This window comes from Camarhynchus parvulus, chromosome 5, assembly GCF_901933205.1.
Source record: "Camarhynchus parvulus chromosome 5, STF_HiC, whole genome shotgun sequence".
NCBI lineage: Eukaryota > Metazoa > Chordata > Aves > Passeriformes > Thraupidae > Camarhynchus > Camarhynchus parvulus.
The window spans coordinates 38,841,956-38,868,718 of NC_044575.1; the positions used below are offsets into that span (position 1 = coordinate 38,841,956).

A 26,763-nucleotide genomic window follows, 5' to 3' on the forward strand; every position below is an offset into this window, starting at 1 on the left:
GCTGCCAGACGCGCCTCTCATTGGCCGAGCCGCCGCCGGGGGGCGGGCACAGCTCGGCAGCCTCCGCCAATGGGACGGCGGAGGGGCGGAGGAAGCGGAAGTGCCGCCGTCATGCCGGGCGCCGCGGAGCGCGGCTCGGAGCTCTCCGAGCAGATCGAGGCCTTTGCGGCGCGGCTGCGGCGCGGCGGGGAGCGGCCGCGCTCCGAGGACACGGCGCGGCAGACGCTCTCGCTGCTGCGGAAGATCGTCGGGCACGGGCGATGGAGCCGGGCCGGTGAGGGCGGCGGACGGGCGGACGCAGGGCTTTCCCGGGCGGGTGCGGCTCCCCCAGCGCCGGGAGCGAGGCGGCGGCGGGGCCTGGCGGCGGGGCGAGCCGCTGGAGGGCAGCTGCGCCCCGGTCGCGGCTGTCGGGTGCGGAGGGATCCGCAAAGCCGGGGCAGGCCCGAGGCGGCCTCGCTGTCAGCGCCCGGCGGGTTCGCAGTGGCTGCCCTGGCGCGGCGGAGCCCTTCCCGGCCTGCCGTGCTCACGGCCGCCGTACCTGCGGAGCTGCCCTGCTCCAGCCGTGCTCTCCTGTCAGCGGCGGCAGTCCGAGCACGGGCCTTTCCAGCAGCACGCGGTTTCCTCTTTCATAGGAAAGGCCAAATGCGCTGTTGATGGTCTTCTCTTAGGTCTGTGTTGTGTCCAAGCGTTTCCGACTGCCAAACCCACCACTGGAACCGGCTGCTTCGTGAGGACTCTCTGCTGGTCCCTTCCTGGTGTTTCTTGGTGCTGTGGTCCTTGTGCTGGAGCAGCTGCTGGGCCTGGGATATTGCGGGGGTGCGCTGGTTTGATGCTCACATGGGCTTGCTCTGGGCAGCGCTAACCAAGGCCCTCCCCTCTTCTAGGGGAGCTCATGGATCTGATCCGGACAGAGGGCCAGAGGATGACAGCAGCCCAGCCGTCGGAGACAACAGTGGGCAACATGGTGCGACGGGTATTGAAGGTCATTCGTGAGGAATATGGCCGGTAAAGCGCCCCCTTGCTCCCTCTATCTCTCTGAAAACCCAGAACTGCCCTTTTAAGCTCCTTCTGCAAAGCCCCTTTATTTTCCATCATCCCCTTTTCCCACCTCTCCTAGAGAGGGATTCAGGGAGTTTTAACACCAAAGGAAACCCTGTTGTTTCCCCTGTGGGTGATGACATTTCCTCTTTAGAAACCTCTTGGTGTATGTGTTGTGAGTGCATGACAAGTCTGTGCCCTGGCCTTGGGTTGTTCTCTCTGTGCCTAGGGGGTTCCATCCCACTGGAGCAGTAGCCTCGAGCCTGCTCCTTGTCTGTGGACAGCAGTGGTTGCACATGACTTAAGAAGGCACTTTCTGGCAGAGATTTGGGTGTTTTTCTGCCAAGACAGCTATGGAGACTCTTTGGTGTGGCATAGTGTGCCTTCTGTGGGTGGCTTTCCTTCCTGTTTCTTCACATCCAGGTGTGCCAGCTCAGCCTGGCTGCAGCCCTGTGCTCTTTCCTGAGGCTGAAGAGGCCACTTCTCTCCACAGGCTTCACGGGCGCAGTGAGGAAAGTGACCAGCAAGAATCCCTGCACAAACTCCTGACTTCTGGAGGACTGAGCGAAGATTTCAGAACCCCTTACCCCTCCCTCAGAGCTAATGTTATTGAAGCTATTAATGAGATGCTAATTGAGCTAGGTATGGATGGGTCTGAATTGCTTCTGAGTGAAAATTCTTATGGGATAGGACTGATGCTTTCCTCTTCTCTAAGTGAAATAAAACAATAAGGCTGTGGGAGGCTTAATCTGAAGGAACCAAGGGACTGAAGCCCTGCTGCTCCCATGAATTAGTTTTAAGTCCTCTTTGGCTTATGGGGAGATGGGTAGATCGTGGAAGGAGCAATATGGGGGGCTGTAGGCCTGTGCTCTGGGTCTTCTGGGAAGTCTTGAGTCCTGTGAAGAGTGTAAAATCCCTATGCACATATAACCTGACCCTTGTCACAAAGAACCATGATACAATTTTCTTTTTCTGTGATTGTTGTGACAAATCAGGCACCCAACCCACCTTCTGAGGCCCAGGTTGCCCCACTATTGAACTACAAAAATGTTGAAGTTTTGTGGGTCTCATCAGCAGTGCTGACACAATCCACTCCCCTCACAATGGAGGTTTCAGTACAGCTATTTTTATATATAACCAGGGTATAGCTAGGGAGCATGAGGCATTCAAGGGCCAGCTTCTTGGTTCCACTTCCCTGGCAAAAAGAATGGGGAGAAAAGCTGCTCCTGCTCTTCCAGTGCTATAATAACATTGCTTTAGTGAAAAATCTCTTGTTGTAGGACAGTCCTAGCAGCACAAGTGTTGCGTTTGCTGGCTGCCTTTACACCCACATGTTCCTTGTGTTCCAGAGGGCACCACTGATAACATTGCAATGCAGGCCCTGGAGCACATCCACTCCAATGAGGTGATCATGACCATTGGCTACTCACGCACGGTCGAGGCCTTCCTCAAGGAAGCCGCTCGCAAGCGCAAGTTCCAGGTCATCGTGGCAGAGTGCGCGCCCTTCTGCCAGGTAAGGCCCAGGCTGCCTGGACCCTATTGTCCCACACATTCTTACTGAAGTCTTGTGTCTGGAATCAAGGTGAACATTATGGAAATTCCTCTGCAGTTGAGAGATTGGAGACAGCTCATTATCCTGCCCCAGCATCCTTGAGTTGAAGGGCTGTGTTCAGGTTTCATCACTTGGTATTTTTGCAGTTCAGACAAGAACTGAGTGCTGATACCTTTACAGTTACACTGCAGGAGCTATGTCACTGGGAACCAATTGGATTCTCCCTCTTTTTAGGGTCATGAAATGGCTGTCCGACTGTCTAAAGAGGATATTGAAACTACTGTCATGAGTGATGCAGCTATTTTTGCTGTCATGTCTCGAGTCAACAAGGTAAGGAGGGCTCCACTGGGGGAGGGATTTCATGGCAGATTGGGTGCTTAGGCCTCTCAAATCAGCTGCAGGTCCCAGCAGTGATGGATGTGTCTCTCCACTGAAGACTCAGAATTGTAATAGTCCCTGTTCACTGCTGGGGTGGTGATTCAATGTGGAGCTCCAAGTCAGTATGATGACTGACTGAATGGTGACAGGTTTTTCAGGCTTAGTGGCCACACTTACAGGAGAGCCTCAAAGGATTAACCTCAGTTTTCAAAGGAGATGGAGCAAAAAGCAGCATTTCTAGAGGGAAGAAACACCCCTTTGCCTGAAACAGAAGATGGCTGATGAAGGGCATCGTTAAGGTTTGTCTTGTTAAACAGATACGTTCTGTACTTTTAGAGATGAAAACTTGGCACCCCAAAATGGGGAGGAAAAAAGTACTTGTAACATATTAAGATGCAGCCACATCAGTTCTTATCTATATATTTTAAGCTGCTTTATATTACTCCCTCAAGCATAATGCAAGGGAATTTTTGCAGTGAATAGTCAAGTTACTTGTACAAAGCTTACTTTGTAGGTTTGTAGAAAAGGGACTACAGCCCAGTTTCTGTTTGGCAGCAGTAGAACATACATTTCTCTTCTGAAGTTCTCTGGGCTGGAGTCATGCTCTTGTTAGTGAGGAACGTCTCAGTGCAGAGCCAGTGCCAGATGAAACGGATCAGGCATTCAGCTGCCCTAGAACTCCAGCTGCTGGCTGGCTCTACTGACACAGTACTCCTCCAGCTCATCTGTCAGGGTCTGAGCCAGGAAGTGTTCCTTCCCCAGTTTGCTGTGGAACATGCTATCCAATTCTGATTTGCCCTTTTAAGGTCATCATTGGTACAAAGACAATCCTGGCCAATGGCGCCCTGATTGCTGTGAGTGGGACTCACACTCTGGCACTGGCAGCTAAACACCACTCCACTCCACTCATCGTGTGTGCCCCCATGTTCAAGCTTTCACCACAGGTAAGTACAGCAGCTCTTCAGGACTGCACCTGCAGGGGCTTTTACTTGTAGGAGCTTAGGGTGGAGAGCACCATCTGTCCCAAGGCAAGGTCAGTAAATGAGCCATCTCCCCCATCTAGCTCTGTTACTTCAGAGAGGAGATCCTTACCCAAATCTGGCACACCTCAGGATCTCCTTAAAGCACCTCTGCCACATGTGCAAAGCAGTACATTGGATATCAGGATGTAGACCACGGCCTAGACTGATGAGACTGGCATTGCCACACTTATTTTCTTCAACCATGACAGATTATACCATTAGTGTTGAAAGGCAGAGAATGTAGAATGAGACTCTTTCTTACACTCAGTAGTTTTTCAATATTGTCAGTGTGAAGTTGCAGACTGAGGAAGTCACTCCTCCAGTTCACTAGGCTCTGGTAAGGGCAGCCACGTCATAGAAGGCTCTAAAAGCTTTGAGGAAAAACCTTGCACCTGTAAATGTTACAGAGGTTGTAGACACAAGCACTATGTAATTATTGTAAACAGAGTTAATATCACCTGACAAGTCATCTTCCTCTGCATTAGTTCCTTCCACTGCTGGGATCTGTTTTCACAAGGATAATCAGGTAGGGCTTTTTTCCTGATCCTCCTGTCCTCTTTCTCATTTAGTTCCCTAATGAAGAAGATTCATTCCACAAGTTTGTGTCACCACAGGAAGTGCTGCCATTCACAGAAGGTACTGGTTATTCTTTATACATCTGGTCAAGCTGGTTCAGACCTTTTTTTTTTGTAACTTATACAAAAAACATCAGACCATGTTATAACCCAAGACAGAAAATCCTTTTTTACTGTCTTTGACAGAAAAGAGTGCTGTGAACCATCCAGTTTTATAACTGTATATTACGTAGAGAAAAAGGATTTATTTTGAACACTGTCTTGGCAGTTTTTCTTCTGCTCTGACACAGTGTTTTATTATAGGATGGTGATAATGATGCCAGGTAGGTAGCAGTTTCCTGTGGGACAGGGCAGATGCCCAAGATCCAAGGGCCCCTTCCCTTCTTTCCTGTAACTTCTTGAAACTTTGTTACATGATACAGCCATTGAAACATCAGTGTCTCTGCCATGGGCTTCCCACACAAGCACCATCTTTAGAAAGGCATCAGTGCCCAAGCCCATTTTCAGTTAGCAAAGTCTCTTTCAAAGCCCCATTTCTATGTGACAAAGGGTTTTGAAATTAAGATAGCAGGCTTGGCAGCAGATTTTACTTTTGGCCTTCTGAGCATTTCTTTAAATAATAACTTTGGCAGTATCATGATTCTTGTATTATATATTGGTAGGGTTTTTTGGCAGTTAGTCAGTCTACAGCAGAGGGGATCTGGGGTTTCTACCAGCAAAAATGACCAGAAAGAGAGTTTTGCCATTCATTGAAGGTTGCTGTATAGGTGTAATTTAATGACATCAGTGAAGAAGTTGCAGAGTATTCAGGATGCTCAGGTACTGACTTCAGGGTGGCGTGTGCATAGCCAGTTTGTTTAGGGGCTCCAGAAGGTGTGCAAAAGACTAACTGTACTTTGAGTTGCTTTGACTGATATTGCTGTTATTCACTTCACAGGGGAGATCCTGGCAAAAATCAATGTTCACTGCCCAGTGTTTGACTACGTCCCTCCGGAGCTCATTACTCTCTTCATTTCTAACATTGGGGGTAACGCACCTTCCTACATCTACCGCCTGATGAGCGAGCTCTACCATCCCGATGACTATGAACTCTAATACTGTGAAGCACATCACTATTCAGACTCTTTTATCTTTCTCTTTAAAAAGATACAACAGCTAATTAAATTGTATGTTGCAAAGGCAAGTTGCTGTGGGGAGCCAGTGGGAATTTGCTCAGCAATATCTTTTCTACCCAAAAGCAAAAGAAGGCAGAGCTCTTGTACAGGTTTATATCACATGCTGTGCCAGAAACCATGTGGAGCTGCTAACCCACTTTGATTTTGAAATAGCAAGGTATATGTGTAACTCTGGGGCAGCTAAGCTGTTACTTCAAAGTATGCTGCAATAAAGGCTGTTTACAGTGATCTCACTGTTAAGCACATTTTCCATATGCAGCTGTTTTGTTTATTTAACTAGCAGGAGTTTTACCAGTGTAGTCAGTTGCCTGCACTCACTACATGATGCAGTAGCTGGCTTTACAGTGTGCTTTCACATCTAAATGTGGTAGGAGTAGGAACCCATCAATAGTTGTCTTCAAAATGGATATTTAGCTATTGAGTTATTTCTGTGGGGCTAGGTGGGGATTTACAAATCTCTCACTCAAGAACACAAACTGCAAGGAGCTGGAGAAGGCAGCTGTGTGAGTCATTCATTGCCAGGTTAAGTGTTTCTTGAGTCTAAGTTGGCCTATATATACTATGAAGCTGGTCGATGCTCATTCCAACCACTGCCACGAGCCCAAGAAGTGAGTTGAGTGTGAACTTTATTAAGAAATACCTTCCAATTTTCAAAGTACTATAAAATACACTAATTAAAATTCCCCTCTCTATTATGCAGAATTATGCTGTGCTTGCAGAAAAGAAGTGCTTTGCTTCAGTAACTGCAAGTGGCTGCAACTCCACACAGTGCAGCACTGACATAGCGCCCAGACTTACAGCGCTATTCCTTAAGGCTGAGAATGCTTCTCCAGGCTCCAAGGGTGGGCTCCTCCTGCCATGTTCTCCTGGCTGGTCTCTGCTTCTTTAGTCAGTAGTCAGAGGAGGGCTTTGATGACTGCACTGGCTCAGAACTTGGCTTCACACAGGGTAGTCTATCCACAGGATCATGGATCATACCAATGCTTCTAGTGGTTGCAGTTTACAGTTTTAACTTTTTTTTAAATAGGTTCTTTTTTTTTTCCAAATAGCTGCCACGCTCTTGCCATCTTCCTAAGTCTAGTCAAATTAGGTTTAGGCTGGAGGGAGAAAAATTAAGCACAAGTCATAACTAAGTAAATAAGTTTCAGTGTTTCCACACTCTTTGCCTTAATACAGTCATTGCTAAGTTAGTATCTAATTCAAAGTCCCACCTGACTTTCAACAGAATCCAATTTAATAACAATAAAGCACAGTAATAGCAAAGGGAGGAGTAATGATTTTGTTTTAAATTTAAATGTAACCTGATTTAAATATAATTTAAATGTAACCTTATCTAGTGGAAGGTGTTTGTAGTCAAGGCAACAAGATGATCTTTGAGGTCCCTTTCAACCCAAACCATTCTATGATTTTATAATAAATGTTGCTATTCCTGTGCTTTATCCCCATTTTACAGCATCTTAAACTTTGGGAAAGTAAGCATTAGTTTAATGAGCATCTTTGTCGCTAGCAAAATTTCAGAATTTCCATGTTTTCCAAATTTTACACTTCAAAACTGCAAGCACTTTAAATGTATGCTTAACCTTAAGGACACTATTCAAGTCAGTGTGACTATTCAAATAATATATGGTTAAGATCCTTGCTAAAGTGTTTACAGGACAGATGGCTTTTGTCCTAAAGTTTCATTTTATTGATAACAATATGTAACGAGTCAAGTAATATAAGGCCAGTGGTGGTGGTTTCAAACTGGACGATCTTAGTTCTAGCACACATACGTGATGCACCTCTGATAACCCAGAGCATGGATTAGCAGAGGTGTGTCCCACACAGTACCTGTTTTTCCTGCTGTAGATGGTCTATGTCTGCAAGAGGCAGCATTGAAGGCCTTCCATGAGCACACTGGAAGGGTAGCTTACAAGATGACAAAGCTTCAATAAGCCTAGAGCTCTCCTCCAAAGTCAACGGCTCATTAAACTTAATAGCTCCTGAAAAAGAGAGATACATTCTTGCCCCTGCTGCCAAAGAGGACTCCACTTCCTTCTACAGCTGTGGTTTTCAGTGAAAACTTTGGGATCATCTCCCAGAGATTAGCTGAGAGGCTGCAAAGGCAACCCAAAGGCTGCAGTGTGGCAGACCTGGGGCTTAGCTCAGTTAAAGAGTCTGCTGTATAAGGAGATCAGCTTTCCATGACTTAAACTTTAACATAGTCCAAGTCTGATGGATGGTAAGATGATTACATTTTGGCATTTCAGGTAATGTTGCAAGAGGCAAATAGGCTTTTTTGTGCGTGTGTTACAGTTGAAGTTGGAAACAGTTCACAAATCAAGAAGCATTAATCCAAGACAAGAGTTAATAACAGTTTCACAGGCTTGAGTGGCTCTCTGTGGCTGCCACAGACAGGTATCACTTCTGAAACCAAGTGCTAGCCCTGCCACTGAATCCGTTCTCACAAGTGAGTAACTTAAAGGCATCCAGAGGAAATTCAAGCAGAATATCAGGGAGTTATTCCAGAGGTGTTTGCAAACTTAACTTTCACAGATGCACAAGACCATCTGCAATACACTTTCAGCCTTGAGACTTTTTTAGACACAAAAATCAAAACCTATTGACTGCCAATTGAAAATCGAGACGCTGTTGAGAAAACAGATACTTCTGGTTCACATTTGCCCTTTCAGTGTGATCTTGTTGATACTGTATATGGTACAGGAATTGCAACAAGATGCTGGAGCTACTGCAGTCAAGACCAAGAAGGCCTGCTCATTGCCGGGTGCTGGAAAGCAACAGTTCCCTGAGAAGATGTAAATTTTTACCATACTCCTTCCAAAAGTTCTTGAAATGTTGCAGGCATACTTAAACTACCACTTGGGATACTTAAAGGAAATTAAAAATTTGGAAAGAGTGGCTAAGTGTTCTTTCCTGCATGCTTTCAAGCAGATTCTAGCACCTTCCCCCTGTCCCATCATAGAGCTGTTATTTGAATGGTTTAGAGCACACACAAATGAATGCATCTCAGAACTGCATGTTTCACATGAAGGCTGGGAAGTATGTTAGGCCCATACATTAATAAATTGGGGGAGTATTGCTTATCCCTTAGTGCTGTCCATGAGCATTACCTCCTCATCCCTAAGAAATAGCGTTTAACCCTACAATAGCTGCAAACACATCCAAACACTGCCCCAGGGAGGATGATGTGTAGAGATAAAGGTTTGGGGGGGGGGCAAAAAAGCCAAAAAGAGACAGAATGAAAGAAAAGTACAGTTTCCCTACCATGACAGGCCTGGGAAGCTAACACCTTCAGAAATGTCAGAGGCAGTGTCCCTCGTGCTCCTCCTCTTGTGGTCTGCAATAGCTAAAAGCAGTAAGGGAACATCATGTTACTTTCCATTTAATATGAGACAAAAGAACTGAAACACAAAGGAAACTAAAAACGAGGAAAAGCAAGGGGATTATTTAGCCATCTCTCTCATTTGAAGCTCAACAGGCTCCCTTTGATTCACGCAGTAAGCATTGGATGTTACAGTGAACTCTAGAAGTAGACAGCAACTCACCTCAACTTGTTCTTGAATAAGCTCCTAGAAAGAAAAAAGGTAATGTCATCAGTTGCTATTTTTCCCTTCCATCCCCCTACCCTACTTTGTTCACATCTGTGTATAATTTACTGTGTGACTGCCAGAATAAGAAAAAGTGATACTGTTTGTAGTACACTGACCACAGTGTGGAAGACCTAGGTGGAAGTCCTGACCTCCCACTGCAAGTAATCACTTCAGAAATTTCTGCCTCAAACTGCAGAACATCTGAAAGCCCCACTGACCATGTAGAGATTTCATGGAAGCAACTTTTTTATTGCTGATCATAAATATTATTTGTTATGACTTATTCATTTTACTGTTGCTTCATTTAATAATTTTTCTGTTCCTTCAAGCATTTACTGTCCATTCAAGCATCCATGTGCACTAAACTGTTAAAATATCTTTTCTATATAGTTTTTCTTAGCTTCTCCACTAGTCCAAGTCTGAAACAGTCTTCTATCATTTCAGTTACAGTTCAGTTTGGGGACTATTTAGCTACTAAAAGGGATGGCATTCTCATTTGCCAGGGGACTTCATTGTCTCCTTCATAATAGAGATCCTGTAATACCCTGGGCCATGGATACAGAACAAGACCCACTATCATAACTTCACTCATATGCACAGCTGACCTCCACAATACTTTTAGTGATAGGTTGTCTTTTCCGTCGTAATTCGTTGGCTTCTCTTTCTATAAAACACATTGGCACTTTCCTCACAAGAATCAAGGAGTTGTTTGTCTCAGGAAATGATAATTCAAGACCCAAGTCCTCTAAATTTTTGTAGCAGCATCTGAGGAAAAAAAACCCAACAGAAATAAGACATCAACCACAGTATCTATGACTCCACAGCACATGTAAATATTTCTGTCCACATACATGGTTTCTCATATCACTTCCTGTAAGTTTCCCATCTCAAAATCCATGCCTCCTGAGATTCCAAGTAATTTTCAAGCCTTTTCAGCTTACACTCAGACATGTTTTTCACTCCAATAACGGTGCATTTTTCATGTTCCACAGCTACAAGATCTAAGAGTTCCTGTGTCATGTGAAGAGAGGCTTTATTTCTAAATCTATAAATCTGCCTTTTCTGAACATGCACGAGATGTCTGGTTCAACATACAAACATTCCAAATACTGAAATTACACAGCACTACTTTAATCTAAAAGAATTGTGATTTCAATTAACACATATTAGCAAATTCTTAAAATGGAAAAATATTTTAAGAAATTTATGATGGTTTAATGAACTTTATATCCTGTTAAGCAAAGAGAATACAGGAAAGAACAACCTCTAGTTAATGATGACATATGTCAGCCTGTGGATGGAAAAATACACACAAAAATGAGACTTCACAGACAGATGAGAGCTTATCTTCAAAATGAAAACAATGTAACAATATATACTTTATTAATTCAGGGAGTATTCACTTAAAACAAAGGTGGTAAAGATTAGTTCTAGAAAAGAAATTCTTTGAGCAAAAAAATAGAAAGAAGCAAATCTAAACTTACCTAAATCAATAATGAGAACAGTACAATTATTAGCCTCCATATGAACGTGGCTTGTGAAATTCTATTTAAAAAAAAAGAAGACATGTATAGCCTTCAGCAGGCTATACAGAAAGAAAGACAAAAAGCCTATTGTGAATGAAATGACAAAATCCAAGCAGCTATTGAAGTCAAATGGGCTTTTCTAGTTTTTTATTATTATTATTAAAAGAAAAAATAAAGAAGGAAGTTCAAGAGAGTCAACAGAACAATGCATTACTACAATGCCTAGTAGATAAATAACAGAACCAAAGCTGCAGGTGAACCAGAGGTCCAGCTGAACGATTAAATTGCAAGCATAGCTGAAGTCAAAGGTCTTTTAGACAAGTTAATGTATTTTATTACACCAAACTTTACCACAGAATACAGTCACAGTCTGACAGTAACAATAACAATAGAATTTAGATTTTCACATAATACTTTTAATTCCTAACTTTTTAGTAATAGTCTCACAGAGCAATTGCAAAGGGATGAACTGCTAATACACACTGAAAAATTATTAAGTCACACAATAAAAGTACTAGTAAGCTAGCACCACTAAGCTTCTCGTTGAAAATCACTGGCATCCCTCTGTGCTGAATATTCAGCCAGTGTCCTTAGAAGAAACACATGCCTTTTTGAGTTAGTTCCTTACTCAGTTTTGTAGAATGTTTGTGATTTACCTGATGAAAATAGTAGCTCTCAGAATTTATTAGCCGTTTCAAAAAGTCTTTAATGTCACCACTTAAAAGTAGATAAAAAAGGAAATGCAAAAGGTTGTCATGGATGGAGAAGCAACATCTATTATGATTTAGAGACTACGGAAGAAGGGTATGCTGGCAACAGATGGTCAGTGTTCAACACCAGTCCTGATCTGTATCCTCATGATTGTTTATTAATGATGGGGAAAAGAAGAGGCATGGTCAAGGAAGCAAATTTGTAGAAAGTACAAAATTATTTCGGTCAGCTGAGACTAGATAGAGACAAAGTTGAACTCAATCAGAATTTAAAACAAGTAGAAAAATAGAAGAACAATAGAAAAATAGAATAGAAATCAGTAGAATGAATGAAAAATGGGCAGAAAAACAGAATTTACTCCTCCTAAAGACAAATAAATACAAATTATCAGAAGTAATTTAATCTATTTCTACTTTTGGCTGGCTTCTACATAAACAACAGAAATTAAAAAAATAACCCTCACTGCTCTGTTTCTTTGCCTTGACCATCCACAGACAAGCAGCTCATGCAAGCAGCAGTAGACAAAAAAGGAGACAAAATGTCAGGTGTGGATATAATAAACAGAAAACATGGCCACAGCTGCAAAGCTACTGTACAAATCAATGGGATTCTCCCACTTGGTATATTGTATTCAACTTTAGCCATCCATTCTCTAAAATAGATCTATTAGAAATGAGAGACATTCATAGATGAGTGCAAAAATAAATCAAAGTTGAACAAGAGGCATTACAAATATTGTGATGTTAGCAACATCGTCATTGAGAGGTGGGAACAAAAAAAATCCAAATATTACTGAAATATGAAAAACGCTAGGCAAGTGTATCCTTGTAATAGGCAACAATCTTAATAAGGACTGAATCAGCAGCTGTTGAGCTTGCCACAGGAATCACAAAAAAGGAAAAAGAACAGTAATGAGGTAATACTGACAGAACTTGATCTAAAAATTCAGAACAATGCACTGAAAAAACCTCACAAATGGATGCGGCAGGCAACAGACAGGGATGTGGGGGAAATAAAGTTTGATAAGTGTCCAATAGGTCTGCAGTAGTCCAACAAGAAATCTGTATCTCAACTCTTGAAGAACAAAAGTTAAATATCCTAATTGTAGCTAGGTCACCATTCTGAAACATTTGGGAAACAGTGTTCATTAGTTACTCTTGGCAGTCACCTAGGAAAAAGGAATGTGTTTTTGAAGGATTCACAATACAGACTTTCCATACCCCATCCTCCTCTTCTCAAAAAGCGCCTCTAAAGCCAGTACCTAGGTCGACAGTCTGGGCACTGCACTCCTTTGTGCACTCCCAGGTCCTGAGCCCCAGACAGGAGGAACTGTTGGAAGCTGCTTTGGCAGTCTTCTGGCCCACACATGAAGGTTTACTTTCCCAGGGAAATCAGAGCACATTGCAAAGGCACAAAAATGGCACACCCCAGGGTTTTGTCTTGAGATGTTGTAACAACGTGCCTAAGAAGCGTATCTGTTTCCCTCAGTAGAGACAGAGCCAACTGGGCTCTGCTCAGGAAAGAATCAACAATTTTTCTCCTGAGTTTCATGGTCACAATATATAGATATCTTCCTGATCAACAGAGCCATTCCCCAAAATTGAGAGCTATTTGTCACTACTAACCGTAGAAATCTTCTTTGCTCTTCAGTAACTTCAATCTCCAAAGGGGGAGAGATGGAGGATGACAGTATTTTCTTCTTGCCACATGCTGCAGCTTCCTTCTCATAGGAATCTGTGAATGAAACATTTAGAAGTATCCCTCTTAAAATATTTACGGAGGCACTACCCTTAATGACCCTCTGGTTTGGCATGTAATCCTCTGCTTGGATTAAAAAATGACCACAGAATGCCTTCTCTTGAAACTTGTGGAGGACTGGGAATGTTACAAACCAGACATCCAGTCTCTGGGGAAGGGTTGGTTAATGCCACTTTGTTTTTTCCCACCAGTTCCAAAAAAGAGTCACCCTAAATAGGAAAACAACCTACTGATATATTTGGTTCAACTCAGAGAGAACAATTTTTCCACAGAAAAGTCAGATATAAATGGAGTAAAAATACTATTCATTAAGCATTTCTCCCTTCAGTCTTTACCTTTTTTCAGTACCTGACCAAAAGGAGCAGAGTTCCTGGAACACTCAGCAGGAACTGTGCGTGTTTGTTGATGTAAGAGAAGGTCAATGATTTTTAAGTACTTGATGGATGGTTATTGTGCTTTTTAACACTGAAACCAATGGCTAATGAGCTTACACAGAAGACTATTATCCCTTTGCAAACAGTCAGACTGTGGAAATTTTAGGCTTTAAGCACAGTATTCAGCTAAAAAGGAACCAATTGAACTAGAGTCTTTATTCAGCATCCCATGTCTTATTCTTCACAGTATAACCACACAAACTTATTGATGTTGTTTTATTTCCTTTTCCTTGTTTTTCCTATCAGTCTTCCTGCTCTTTCATTATGTCAGGACTATTTTAGTTCAATAGTTCTGTGGATAGGGAGCATATCTTTTATTTTTGGAAAGGCTGTAAGAATTTTCAGCTGCCAATATTATGATTGCTACAGATACTGAATGTCTGCAGTCTTCTAGGTATCAGGATAAAGATGTCAAATGGATAGATATCCTATTGGTTCTGTACATGCCAGAGAGCTCATTTGTACTTTTCTGTGCACTGATTATCTTTGTTTCTTAGACCACCTGAATCCTCACCTGCAATCAGCTGCTCCAAGCGGATCCGTTCATGAGCTGCATGTTGGTCCACCAAAATCAAGAGGTTTCCATCTAAAAATGTACCACAACAGATGAGAATAGGCAACTTTGTACCAGACATCTGCAGGGGTAAGAAAGAATAACCACTTCCCAGAGGCCACATTTAGAAGATAAGTATCAGCTTGTTTCACAGAAACAAAGTGAGGAGGAGGCTGTGTTGGCAGAACATAAAGTTACCACAGAACAGAAATTCAGTAGTCCAAAATGGTGGTTAAATTAGGTAACTAAATTGAGTCAGAAACTCTTGTCTATTGACATCTTCATCAAACTTCAGAATGAGAGCTGAGATCATCTACAAACTGTTCTGTTTGACACTGTCTTTTAAAATGTTACAAAACCTACTGATTTGAATGCCTTTTTTGTACAGCTTCAGAGAGCTTCAACAATGAATATGTCCAGACACTGTGAACACAGACTGAAAGATATTAGCAATTTGAGTACATCTATTTTTATAACATTAATCTGAAGGCGGTAGGAACACTCAACAATGTCCAAAATAAAGACAAAGAAGATCCAAGAAATTTCAAGCAAAGACTAAGGTTTTCCTCTACTAACAGTATCAGCCCAAGGCAAGAAGAGATTACAAATAGGACAGTGCTCCCTCTGCAGTCCACTTGACAGCCACCTCAACTTCATGCCATTAACCAGTCTTACCTGCCTTTTTTTCCATTCCATTCCTAGTGTTAATTAAACAAGCGATAAATTTATTGTCCACTTGCTGAAGAACCTGTAAGATACTCATAAAACTCATTATAGAGCAGTACAATTATTTTTAAAATGAAGGCAAACAAAAGAAACAACAATCAAAATGGATCAAGACCAACGAATAGCTAGTATGATGACTAGAGGACTGGAAACCACATCTTTCCTAACCCAAAAGGCCTAGCAAAACTAGACTGAGAAGCTAGATAGTTATTCTTTATCAATACAGTGGGGAACTAAATATGGAAAAAGCAGACATTATTTAAGCTAAAAGATAATACTGGCAGAAGGTCCAATGACCATTAAATGGTCATGAAACAGTTTCGTCGGGATCTAAGAGAATATTTCAAAATATATATAAAAGGATAAACTTTTTCAAAGATAATAATAAGGGCATGAGTACTAACTCTTCTAAGGTGAATGAAATGGCCCTGTAGAAACCTCCTTGAGTTGGGAATGAAAGCTGTGCACAGTGACTCTGAGTAATTGATCTGTTGCTATCACCAAAAGAGAATGTAAACAACTTTTTTTTAACTTGCTAATCATCTGCAGAAGAAAGGAAGCAGTTTTCTCCTTCATTTTTTTGATATAGAATTTGCCTCTGTGACTTGATTCTACTTTCCCCTCAAGCATCAGAAATCAACCAGAGCAACATGCAATACTGAGATGAGGCGCACAATGCTTTCAGTCTCTTATTGTTAGATTTCAAATATACAGATATGGTGTTATGGAGGAATTTCTCCCAGTGTTACACAGACAGCTCACACTGAATTCTCTGTTTCACAACATGTGCATTGTTCACCTGGTAGGTAAAAATTAATGGATGACTCTATTTCTTTGTGGGGATACAAGACTAATGATTCTTTTTATTCTTTTCCTGTTGCATGATGCAACATTTTCTGCTTTTAATCTTTTGTAGAGAGATTCTCAAAATTGCTGTCGGGTACTGAAGGTAGTATTTAGTTTTTTCAGAGATAGGAAGTAGTAATTTCCTCTAGTTTTGCCTTCTTAAAAACATAGAAAGGAAAACACGATACAGGTAATCACAGAAACATTCAGTAAGTTTTAAAGAACAGTTCTTATTATGAGAAAACAGACAAATGGTACCTTCCATTCTCCATCTTTCCTCTCTTGTCTTTGTGAAACATAACCTGTTCACTACAGTAACTTTATTTACTCCCATTATTCATGCAGTCACAACATAAGTAAGGGAATCATTTGAATCCTTGTCCACCCTGGAGATGAACATTACCAGGCCTCACACAGTCAGAACCTGCAATCTCAAAGTCAGCAGTCTGACTGCATAAAAGTAGTGCCAGCTGGACCTGTAGGCCTTTTGTCACTGGGATGCAAGAGAGGGAGAGAATCCACTCTGGCATTCCTACCCAAGCAAACCATTACATATGTAAGCTGAAGACTTATATTTACATTATCTTTTAAGCTAACACTCAAAACATCTGTTAAAAAAACCCCACTGAAATAATAAAACTTGATGTTATTATGCCACTATTACAAATCACTTTTAAGTGCAGACATAAATTTTAGGGTGAAATTTCAAATTTTTCCATTAAATCTTGGATTTGATTTTGAAATCACTCTAAGGAATTGAATTTCTAAGGTAAATAAAAAAGGAAGATACAGGGCACAGATTTGATAGAAATATGAACTAAGAAAATGTTAAACAACAAATATAAAAACTGTACTTTGAACTATCATTTAGTTAATAATATTTCTAAGCAGTAGTAACAGGGCTATCTCTTGATTTTGATCTAATCATACTAGTCAAGTAACTTTAGAGTCACTTGCAGATAGCTGATTAACCATGAGATGATACTAGGATATGGCATGACACACATGTCTGCTGGTATCACACATGACCAAGAATTCTGTTTAGTGCTTGTGAAAATTAGGAATGTGAACTGTTTGCCTGGATATTTCTTTCCTACCAGGTAGAAACATCAGCAAATCCCACCTGCTGAGTAGGACTTTGGGGATGAAAGCTAGTAATAGATTATATTGTACCTGCATTGAATGAACCATGTCTTTGGTGAAACGATAAGGATACAAGATATTGTGAATTTTCACAGCCAGACTGTCAGCCTGGCCGCTGGTCACATCAACTGCAATCTGTAAAAACAAGATTCCACATCAAGGAAAGGCTCAACAATGCAGCAAAAAACCCCAAACGCACAGAGCAAATACTCCAATGAACCAGTTTTAACAAAAACTAGAAATAACTCTGCATTTCACAAACCAAGCTTTCTATACAAGAATAACAGTAACTAAAAGAACCATCTGGCAATACCTGTGCTTCTACCCCCACGTATCTTTCCCATCTGGCTACTACCTGCTAAATTCAGTGCATCCTGCTGATTCCAAGTAGCTATCAAAAGCTGAAGTTAATGATCAGCCTACGTGAGCTCTCAAGGGATGGCATTACAAAGGATGCATTACCCCGGAATGAGTCAGAGCACACGTCACTGCAAGGACTGAACAGAAGTGTTCCCTTCCAGAAACTCACCAGCAGGTGGTTTGCAGCTCCATGCCTATTGTTTGCAGGTGGAAATGGTTACATATATATGTTTACACACACACACAACATGAGGATTAAAGATAATGCTACCTCATGACAGCAAAGGAAGTTTTTCTAAAAGCTCCAACATTGTTTCCCTCTCACACGCTGTAATCCTGCCAGGCTTTAAAAACAGCTATGGTAAAATGAACTTTTAAGACCTGTTCAAACCTGGGTTATTTTATCTCTGTCCACAAAGCAGACAGACACTATATTACAATTTTGCCATTCGATAACTTTTAATTTTGAGATGACTATCTCTGTAGAGGGAAAGACAGTTTACAATGTTTTGGTTTTGGAATTATGTAAAATGAAAGATTAGCCTGATACCTGCCTCTCTTTGAATAAACCCACAACAATGACTTGTATCTAAACAGTCTATAAAAACCAAAACTTCGAAGTCCATAGTGTAATATATTGCTTATATGCAACAATCATTACATATGCAATTTCGGACCCAATGTCAGAAAATAACAAAAATCTAAAATTATTCCTATTTCAGCATGAGATGTAAGGTAATACTTACCTCTGGGCAGGGAACAAAAACAGGATTATCCCATTCCAAAAGCAATGACTGGAGGGACTCCCCTTCAGCATCTAGGAACGAAGACATAGATAATACAGGAACTATCACCATCTGTCAACAGACTGTTGTTCACTGGGGACCTCAACCTCACACAAGTATTATTTCTTTTTTTTCCTTCACAAAAAGGGGAGAGTGTACAAATAAATAATGGAACATTGCACTAGGCTTCTGTACTGTCTGCTTTAACTAGGAAGGGCAATGTGCATCTTTCTGACTCCTAAAAATGCTGCAGCACAATTCAATAGGCCTGGAAAAGAGGTGGAGGGAAAGAAAGACCTATTTAGCTACCCATTCCCTCCGGACAAAGTTACATTCCAAAAAGATTATTTCATCCTTTCCACTGCAAAAAAAAAAAAGTGTGAGGATTGAAGCTATTTTTCACATTCCAAGGCTGGAATGACTACAAAGAAATGAGTAGGTAATTATTCTTTAAACTCATGACATAATTCAACAAAGAACTGGGTATTTCATCCTGTAAATAAGTATTCTTTAACCTGCCTTCAACCCAAAAATTTTTTTTTCAGTTCTAGATCTGAGATGACTCACACAGTCCCATTGTTAATAGGCCTTGAGTAATTCTGGTTCCTGTTGGGACATCTGGGAGAATTTTTTGATTTGTTTTTACCACAGAACACTGTGTCCTGGAAAGCTGGCCCTACCTCTCAGATTCTGGCTTGTCTGAGTCTTCTCTTTTTGAGGTCTAGGAAGGAAGGGAAGCACAATCTCACTTCTAAAGGGATGGCATCTGAACTGAAACCCTAAACAAAGAAATAAATTTACTGCTGCATAATAAGCAGCAAGCAAAATTAGTAAAACCTATACATCTATTATAGTCTTATAAAGGAGCATGTGCTTAGCCCTGGAAAACTTTGGTATCACGCAGATTTTGCAACCTAATATTGAGAAATAACAACACATATGTAAAAAGCTGAGAATTATCAGACATACACACCTTGGGAAATGTAAACATATTACCATGGTTTCTGCTGGACTGTATTTAAAAATTGGCTGCTGCCTTAAACTTGTAATAATTATTTCCAGAATTAGTGCAACCAGAAGTGTTTTCCCCAAAGAGAAAGGATGCATACAGTAGTCTATCAGAGATCAAAACATTGTTGAATTCCCTCTGTTAAGGAGCAGCAAAACTGTCAGTCTATCACCATTCCTATCAATACTTAAAACAGTTATCAGGAATTTTTAAAACTGAAAACTACAAGTCAGTGAGCCCACATGAGGTAACAGAGTTAGTCCAACAGTATGTTCTCACCCACCCAGAAATGATTTAATATTACATACTTGTATTGTTATCAAGAATACTAAGAAAAGTGCCTCAGATTTCCAGCACGTTGGTAAACATTTCACCCTTCCTTTGGTACAATTCAGTCTTCTATTCTTTGTGAAATAATAATAAATTAATAAAGTTCCTTTTTACCAAGAAATTAAGGGTGTGCATTCAGGAAAAGAGGCAGAGTGATAATGCCAAAGAAAACCAGCTGTGTGCTGATAAGCTCAGTGTGAAAAGGCTCTATAAAATCTTAGGCCAGTCCACAGACTCCTGACTGTTGGCTCCATTCCAGTGAGGACTAGTGACCCTGGGGACTGAGAATCCTTTCAAGAATCCAAATGGGCAGCCTAGCACTGGAGAGTAACTCAGCATCCCATTGTCACAAAACCCAGAGGAAAGGACAAAATGGCCTGATGTAGCTCCTGCTAAACTGTGGCAAATTGAAGAATGCTGCCTAATTCTGACAGAACTTTTCTAACTATTGTCATGAAGAGACAATATCTCTCAAGTTCATGGAAGAATCTACCATCTGTAACAACACAAGCCCAGTATTTTATACATGTAATAGACAAAGAGTCATCTCCCTGTTTTTTCTTAAAAGAAAAATCCTTGTTCAAGATATATATTGCTCAGAAAGTTAGGATTTACTTGCTCCAAGGCTGGTGAGACTTCAGACTTGGCAGAGATATTATTAATATGATTCTTCTGACAAGCAACATGAAAAAAGGTGGTGAGGATAGTAATGTATATACTTCATGCAGGCAAACCCCATACAATTACCATACTTGAGCATCCATTTTCACTTGCCTCAGCTAGATCATGAAGATATACCAGTGTAATGACACAGCATAATGTAAGGAACAAAAATTGCAAATATAGCTGGCGTAACAAAAAAGACCAGGTTGAGCTAGGATAGTTTCCTACTACAAATGCATTGTTGAAAAAATCATCCAATGGTGAAATGAAGTTTGATGAACATTCCTGTAGCAATCAGTTTAATCAGTATGAAGAAGCCTGGGTCTGGCCTACAAAATCCAACATCTCTGTTGAGCATGTGGCTTGTGGCTGGAAAAGATGTCAGACAGCCACTGCTCTCATGAAAAAGAGGGTATGGATTATTCTTACCTACTTCCACCACTAAGCAGTGTAACTTCCCTAGAATTGTGTACAAGATGCTATTCTTAGGGGCTATGAAATTCTAAGTCAACATCATGGGGTTACTGACACTTCTCTAAAAACCAAAATGAAAGCATACAAGTGAGGAAATTATTCTGCTCCTGGGTCTTAACAGCAGTCCAAAACAGTGCTCAACATTAAGAGACATGAATGCTGTGTTAGGACACAGTTATATTCATTTCTATGGCTGAAAGGAACAAAAATCCTTTGTTTTGAAAACATATGAAAGAATGTGTTTGTTGAACTTTGAAAACGTAAGACTATAGGATCTTGCCACAGTTCAAACACCTTGTGAAGATTTGGGAGGTCCAGCTCTTAACCTAAGTAAAGAATAAAATCAGACACGTTGCCAAAGAACTGGCAGAGTTTAGAAAGACTGGCACCACCGATACAACGGAGAGTAACACCAATGCTAAGGACAGTGCCATGGGAGGTAAAAGGATGCAATACAATACATGTCTTCAAAGCCTACAGACTGTACATCATCTGAAAGCATAAGAGTACATGAGGTATTATCTCTATAAACATGAATGCACTATCCAACATTTTGGAGAGAAGGTCAAGTTCTGCATCTCACGGCTTTGGCTGTTACTAAAAGAGTACTGTGGGCAACAAAACTGGTATACCACAGAAACTAAAATGTTAGTGAAGGAGTGAATATTTGCATTTGCAAGTAGTTTTGCTTAATAAAATCTTGCATCAAATTTTCTTCTATGGAACACAAGAGATATTAAAAGCTTTTGGCATCAATTATTATACATGAAGGGGAATAGCTCAACAACTGAAACACCTACTGCACCAGTGACAAACAAGGAAGTAAGAGACAAAAATGGAACAAACCAAAGGCCATGACAATTGATTAGAGAAATTTTTAACATGATAACCAGAAAGAAGTCCAAACTACTTTTTCAAAATAATTGATGTAGTAGAAAATAAAGTCTACACCAAGAATGGCTGCATCTTCACTCATAAAATCTGCCTACAGACAGAATGAACAACAAGAACACATATATATGCCTTGAAGGGAAAATTATCAAAGACAGTACTAGACAGACAAACTAGATCAGAAATACACAGAAAGTCAAAACCCAACAGACAGATCAGCGAAGACTCATGAACACTGTGCCCCTGAAAAAATAATACAATGCAGGTTTTCTCAGTAGTGGAAAAGGTCCACCATCAAAACAGCAACAATGCTGTACAACATCTGCTACAAAGTGTGAAAGAATAGCCTGCCTTCTAAAATCCATGGACAGGAGACTACACATTCTCAATGAAGTTAGATTTTTTATTCATCTTTCAGGGGTTGCTTTAAATTTTGTATGCAGTGTGAAAAAAGATCATTTTAATATTAGGTTCTCTTTAAAAACACATTCTTAGAAACACAAGGACAAAATGGTAAAAAATACGGTACTTTTCTGGTACACTTACTTTGAAGTATGTTCCTCATTTCATATGTGACAATAGTTATATGTAACTGTTATCACAGAGAATGTCATGATGCCCAGTGAAAACTAAGGCAGCAGTTAATTCTCATGCTGCTGACATTTCTTTTTATCATTTTATTTTAAAAGATCTTTTAATATCTTTACTGTTAATGTTTTACTGCCTCCATAGTTCCCAACACTTTCTTGTTTTCCATGCAGCTATTAGCTTTAAGGTAGTGACTAATTCAGTAAAAGCTCTCAGGTACTGCCAGCAAGATTATTTCATGCACCTAGAGGAACAGTTTTCCTCATCCCATTTTTACAGCCACCACCCCTCTTACCATTTTCTGAAACAACATTCACAGCCATTGTTGTAATATCTTGAATGCAGGCAGTTTGAAATCCTTCACAAGGAGGAGTGCCATAGGTGCTGAGTCCAGTTGCTTTATTGATGTACACTGTCTTACCCGATAAAGCATCAAAATCTTGGAGCCAGACAGAACATGAATCATTCCTGGGATTGCCTGTGCTCGTGTTGTCATCAGAGAATTCCAAGTTGCTTTGTAAGGTCACATGGGGAACCTCAGTATCATTCATATTTTGTTCTGAGGATTCACCTAATGTACTTTTCTCTTTACAGATGATGTCAGTACAATCATTTTTAGCAGGTAACGCTAAAACTGAAGAGACTGTGTATTCTCCTTCTATACTGCTGAGTGGTGATGAGCTGACAGGACTCTTCACAACCTCTGCTATCACACCATCTGATTGCGAGCACACAGCCTCCTTAGAAATGTTGGACTTACACTCCTTCATTTTTTCCACTGAGGATTTATATGTTTGACAAGCATTATACAAAAAATCATTATTTGAGGATTCACAATCAGAAGAATGGACATTTCTTCTACTTGAGTCTGTTTGGAACTGTTCACCAAGTTGTTCTACTTCTTTGTGATCAGTTTTCATTCTGGACAGTTTGGATGATAATGATCCTGGAGATCTTCTACAACTTGTAGTTTTGTTACTAAGCAGAGAGTAGTCAGACAATGTCAAAGGACTCTGACAAAGGACTCGTTTGTCCTGTGGCATTTCTCCACTGCAAAATAAAGTCTTTTCCAAGGAACCAAGACCTTGGCTAATATTATTAGAATCTTTAACTTCTGCAGGAGGAGTTTCACAACTGCCAAAGTTATCATGATTGCCATTCCCATCCTTTGAAAAGTCACAGTTAGTTTCTGAATTAAGAACTGGGAGACCAGATTCATTTCGCTCTGACGTGGGTGTTGGTAGCGTAGACTTAACTCTCCCATAATACCTCCTGAACTTCTCTAATGATCCCAGCTGTGTGGACAAGCTCAGCTTCTTAGAGGGCTGTGATCTTGGCACAGCTATCTGCCTTCTAGTGTTTTTGATAACAATTTTCTTGTGAGGAATACCTGAAGAAGTTGCCAGCGGCAATTCCATACTGTTTGATATTTCATAAGGTCGTTTATTGGTAGCAGCAGGCAGAGCTCTCTCCTCCCTCACCCGATGTGACAGAGCTTTGTTCTCATGACCATCAGTCTTGCATACTTCTCTGGTAAGAGAAGCTGTATATTCTTTATTAGCTTTACTGGAAATACCCTTAGCATTTGAAGACTGAATCACAACATTCACTTTGTGTTCCAAAATATCCTTGGCACTGACAGGGCCAGGCCTACAGTGTGTGTTTGATGCAAGATTTGTTTCTGTCTGTTCACAGTCATGTGGGGACTCATTTTGCATAACACTTTTTATGAGGCTTGTAAGGCACAACTTTAGTGGTATTGAACTAACAGCCCCTCCTCTGGCATCATCTATCACTTCAGCTGTTTCCCTGTTTCTTCTTGCATTACACAGTCTTATTAATGAACTTCCAGAGACAGTTTCAGGTCCCACTGCTATTTCAGTGGGGTCTTCTCTCTCAAGCAGTGACTGAATAACATCCTTATTTAAGACAAGAACCTTATTGCTTTCCTGCATTACTTGACCTTGATGGCTGCCTACATCTTTTATATTATTCTCTGCACAATCCCCTAGGTCACCACAACGATCTATTTCTCTTACTTCTGATCTGGCTCCTCCACCGAAAGAGGAACAAAGACGTTCTGAAGGTTTCAGACGAGTATCAGGTACTTTTTGGGAACTGTTAGTGTATTTTGGCTTCTGTTCTGAGGTATTTGATTTAATTAACTCAGAAACTGTGTCATCTTTGCTTGGCAATGGAATCTCTGCTTTATTGTTTCTACATGGATCAGATGATTCAGCAGTGTTCTGAACTGGGGCATTTTTAGTTTCCTGTACATTTTTACTTGACTCTGTAAGACTTGAACTTTTTTTCCCAGTAATGGATTTCCTCTTGACATCTTTTGATTGCAAGCTACATATTTCATAAGAATCCAAAATTTCATTACATGCTTTCTTAAAATTTTCCTGGATGCTCTTCTCATCAAGAATTGAAGGCTTCAGAACTGGAGCATTATGTAAACAAAAGTCATTGTGTTCATTAAATTCTCTGATGTCCTCACTACATGGTTCAATAAATAAATGCTCTCGTTTCAAAAATACTTTCACTCCTTCCTCTATGCAAGTTAGAAGAACATCCCAGTTCTGGAACTCAATCAGAGTCTTTGCAGGCTCCAGGCACACATCGTAGTCACTGTATGCACAGGTTACATTGAGAATAAAGATCCCATACAACTCTGGCCCACAGCGATGGCAACCGGGACTTGAATTAGCCTGTCGGCTTGCAGGGACGCTCTTTGCCTTGCAAATTACACTTTCTTTTCTTAATAAAAAATCAATTAGTTTATGTAGTCTTGTCTTTAAAACAAGCCTCCTATTCACATACAAGAACTGCATATTCTTATTGTAATGTCCCTCAGTACTGATAAAACCACTTATCTCAAATCCCCCAGACTTGTGATTTATTTCTCGCAACTTCTGGGATCTGCCCAGTCCATAAATTTGACAAAACCGAGAGTACACATCTCTTGTCTTAGGGAGCTGAAGCACCATAGAACAAGAAACATCGTTTCTTAAAGAAAGAGAAACAGAAGGATGCATTAGCGAAACAGCCTCTATCTTCTGTCGCACTCTCTCAATTTCCAGCACAGGATCCATACACTTTCTCCTCACTGGTAACTGATGGAACAGATTGCACACGGTGACTGTAGTTCCACCACTTGGTCTGTTCAATTCAGCTTCACATACCTCCAGTGCTTGCCCATTGTGAAACAGTTTCATAAATGTTTTTGCTGTCCTGCTGGTCTTAGATGAGATTTCCACTACACTGGCCATGTTGGCTATACTTGCCAAAGCCTCTCCTCTGAAGCCATAGAAAGTCAGGTTCTCCAAGTCTCTCACTGAGCTGCACTTGCTGGTGAAGTAGCGCTTTCCAACAGCCTTTAGGTCCTCTTTCCCCATCCCGGAGCCATTGTCCACCACCTGAATCTTAAAAGCTTCCAAATCCACCCTGATAGCTACACATGTTGCTTTGGCATCAATGCTATTGAGGACAAGCTCCTCAACACAGTGTCCCAGTGAGTTGACAGTGATTCCAGAACGCAGCCTGGCTCGCACATCTTCCACCAAACATTTGATCATGTCAAAATCTGATAGATGAGAACCACCAGAAACTGCAGGGAGCTCACTGCTCCATGTTCCTTAAAACACGGAGAGACAAGGGGGAAAAATTAAATAAATACAAATTAAAGACCTGAAAAGACTTCGATTTATTTCATTCACCCTCATAAATACACTTTTCTTAGTTTTCTTGGCATTCAGAGGCTTTTTATGTGATTACTTTCATGCTCGTGCTCTGACTACACACTGTCGGTGCCTTCAAGGTAGACACCAGAGCCTGAGCCTAAGCTCCTTACTAACAACAGGCTGTGTTCTCAAACTTAAACAGATCCAAATCACACTCCTACCGTGTCAGGCAAAACTCAAAGGACCAGCAAGCAAGAGGTTTCTACTGCAATTTTCATCAGAACTATAGAGTAAATATCACCAAGAACTGGGCAGAAAGCTGTTTTCTCCTGTTTTTACATCCCCACAAAAACTAACAGTCCTGGTCAAATAGCATTTGCTGCTACCTATCCAGGAAAGGAGTAAAGCACGCTTGGCAACGGGCGTCAGGCACAAAGAGCAAGCTGTTTATGCGAAAGACAACCCACTGTTTTCAAGTCCTTGGCGCCTACTAGTTTCCTAGTGGCATTCAAGGGCCCTGCTAGCCGTGCCTGGGGACCCGGTGCCGCCGCTGCGACAGGTCCTCCGAGGCTCCCTGGCCGCAGGGGCTGAGGAGGCAAGCGCGGACCCGCGGCTCAGCTCGCCAGCACACGCTGTTCGTGCCCTGCCCTCATAGCCGGAGCGCCTTCTGCTTCCTCTCCCTGGCCGCCCCGGGCCCCGCTCCCGCGTCCCGCCCTGGCCCCCTCAGCACCCACCGGACCGGACCGGGGCGGGCCCGCAACGACCGCGGCGCGAGACCGCCGGGGCCGGGCCGCCGGGCTCCTCGCGCGGGGCGACGGCGCGTGCGCGGCCGCGAGCGGGCGGGGCCCGGGCGAGAGCACGCCGGGAGTTGTAGTTCCCACCCGGCTGGGCCCAAGGAGGCTGGGGAAGGCGGGAGCTCGGCCCGGCTGCTACCCCCGGCCATTCCCGCACAG

The 26,763-nt window shown here is 41.6% G+C and overlaps 2 protein-coding genes across 4 annotated transcripts; one reads left to right on the forward strand and one right to left on the reverse strand.

Moving 5' to 3' along the window:
• The first annotated feature begins 96 nt into the window (after positions 1-96).
• EIF2B2 (eukaryotic translation initiation factor 2B subunit beta) lies at positions 97-7,003 on the forward strand. Its single transcript, XM_030949057.1, has 8 exons — positions 97-274; positions 885-1,005; positions 1,532-1,680; positions 2,388-2,551; positions 2,825-2,920; positions 3,775-3,912; positions 4,560-4,626; positions 5,503-7,003. Exons 1-8 carry the CDS (start codon positions 112-114, stop codon positions 5,658-5,660), a joined length of 1,056 nt encoding a protein of 351 aa, XP_030804917.1. The 5' UTR covers positions 97-111; the 3' UTR covers positions 5,661-7,003.
• Positions 6,350-26,624, reverse strand: MLH3 (mutL homolog 3). Of its 3 annotated transcripts, XM_030949054.1 has the most exons (12): positions 26,545-26,624; positions 22,423-25,764; positions 18,134-18,204; positions 17,058-17,162; positions 14,988-15,060; positions 14,274-14,345; positions 13,193-13,301; positions 9,936-10,095; positions 9,286-9,309; positions 9,005-9,086; positions 7,571-7,722; positions 6,350-6,837 (listed from the first exon to the last, which is right to left on the reverse strand). In XM_030949054.1, exons 2-12 carry the CDS (start codon positions 25,703-25,705, stop codon positions 6,760-6,762), a joined length of 4,209 nt encoding a protein of 1,402 aa, XP_030804914.1. In that variant the 5' UTR covers positions 25,706-25,764; positions 26,545-26,624; the 3' UTR covers positions 6,350-6,759. The 3 variants fall into 3 exon arrangements, with proteins under 3 accessions (XP_030804914.1, XP_030804916.1, XP_030804915.1); XM_030949055.1 differs by lacking the exons at positions 6,350-6,837; positions 7,571-7,722; positions 9,005-9,086; positions 9,286-9,309 and adding an exon at positions 10,815-10,875 and having other exon boundaries at positions 10,001-10,095; XM_030949056.1 differs by lacking the exons at positions 17,058-17,162; positions 18,134-18,204; positions 22,423-25,764; positions 26,545-26,624 and having other exon boundaries at positions 14,988-16,928.
• Positions 26,625-26,763: the final 139 nt, after the last annotated feature.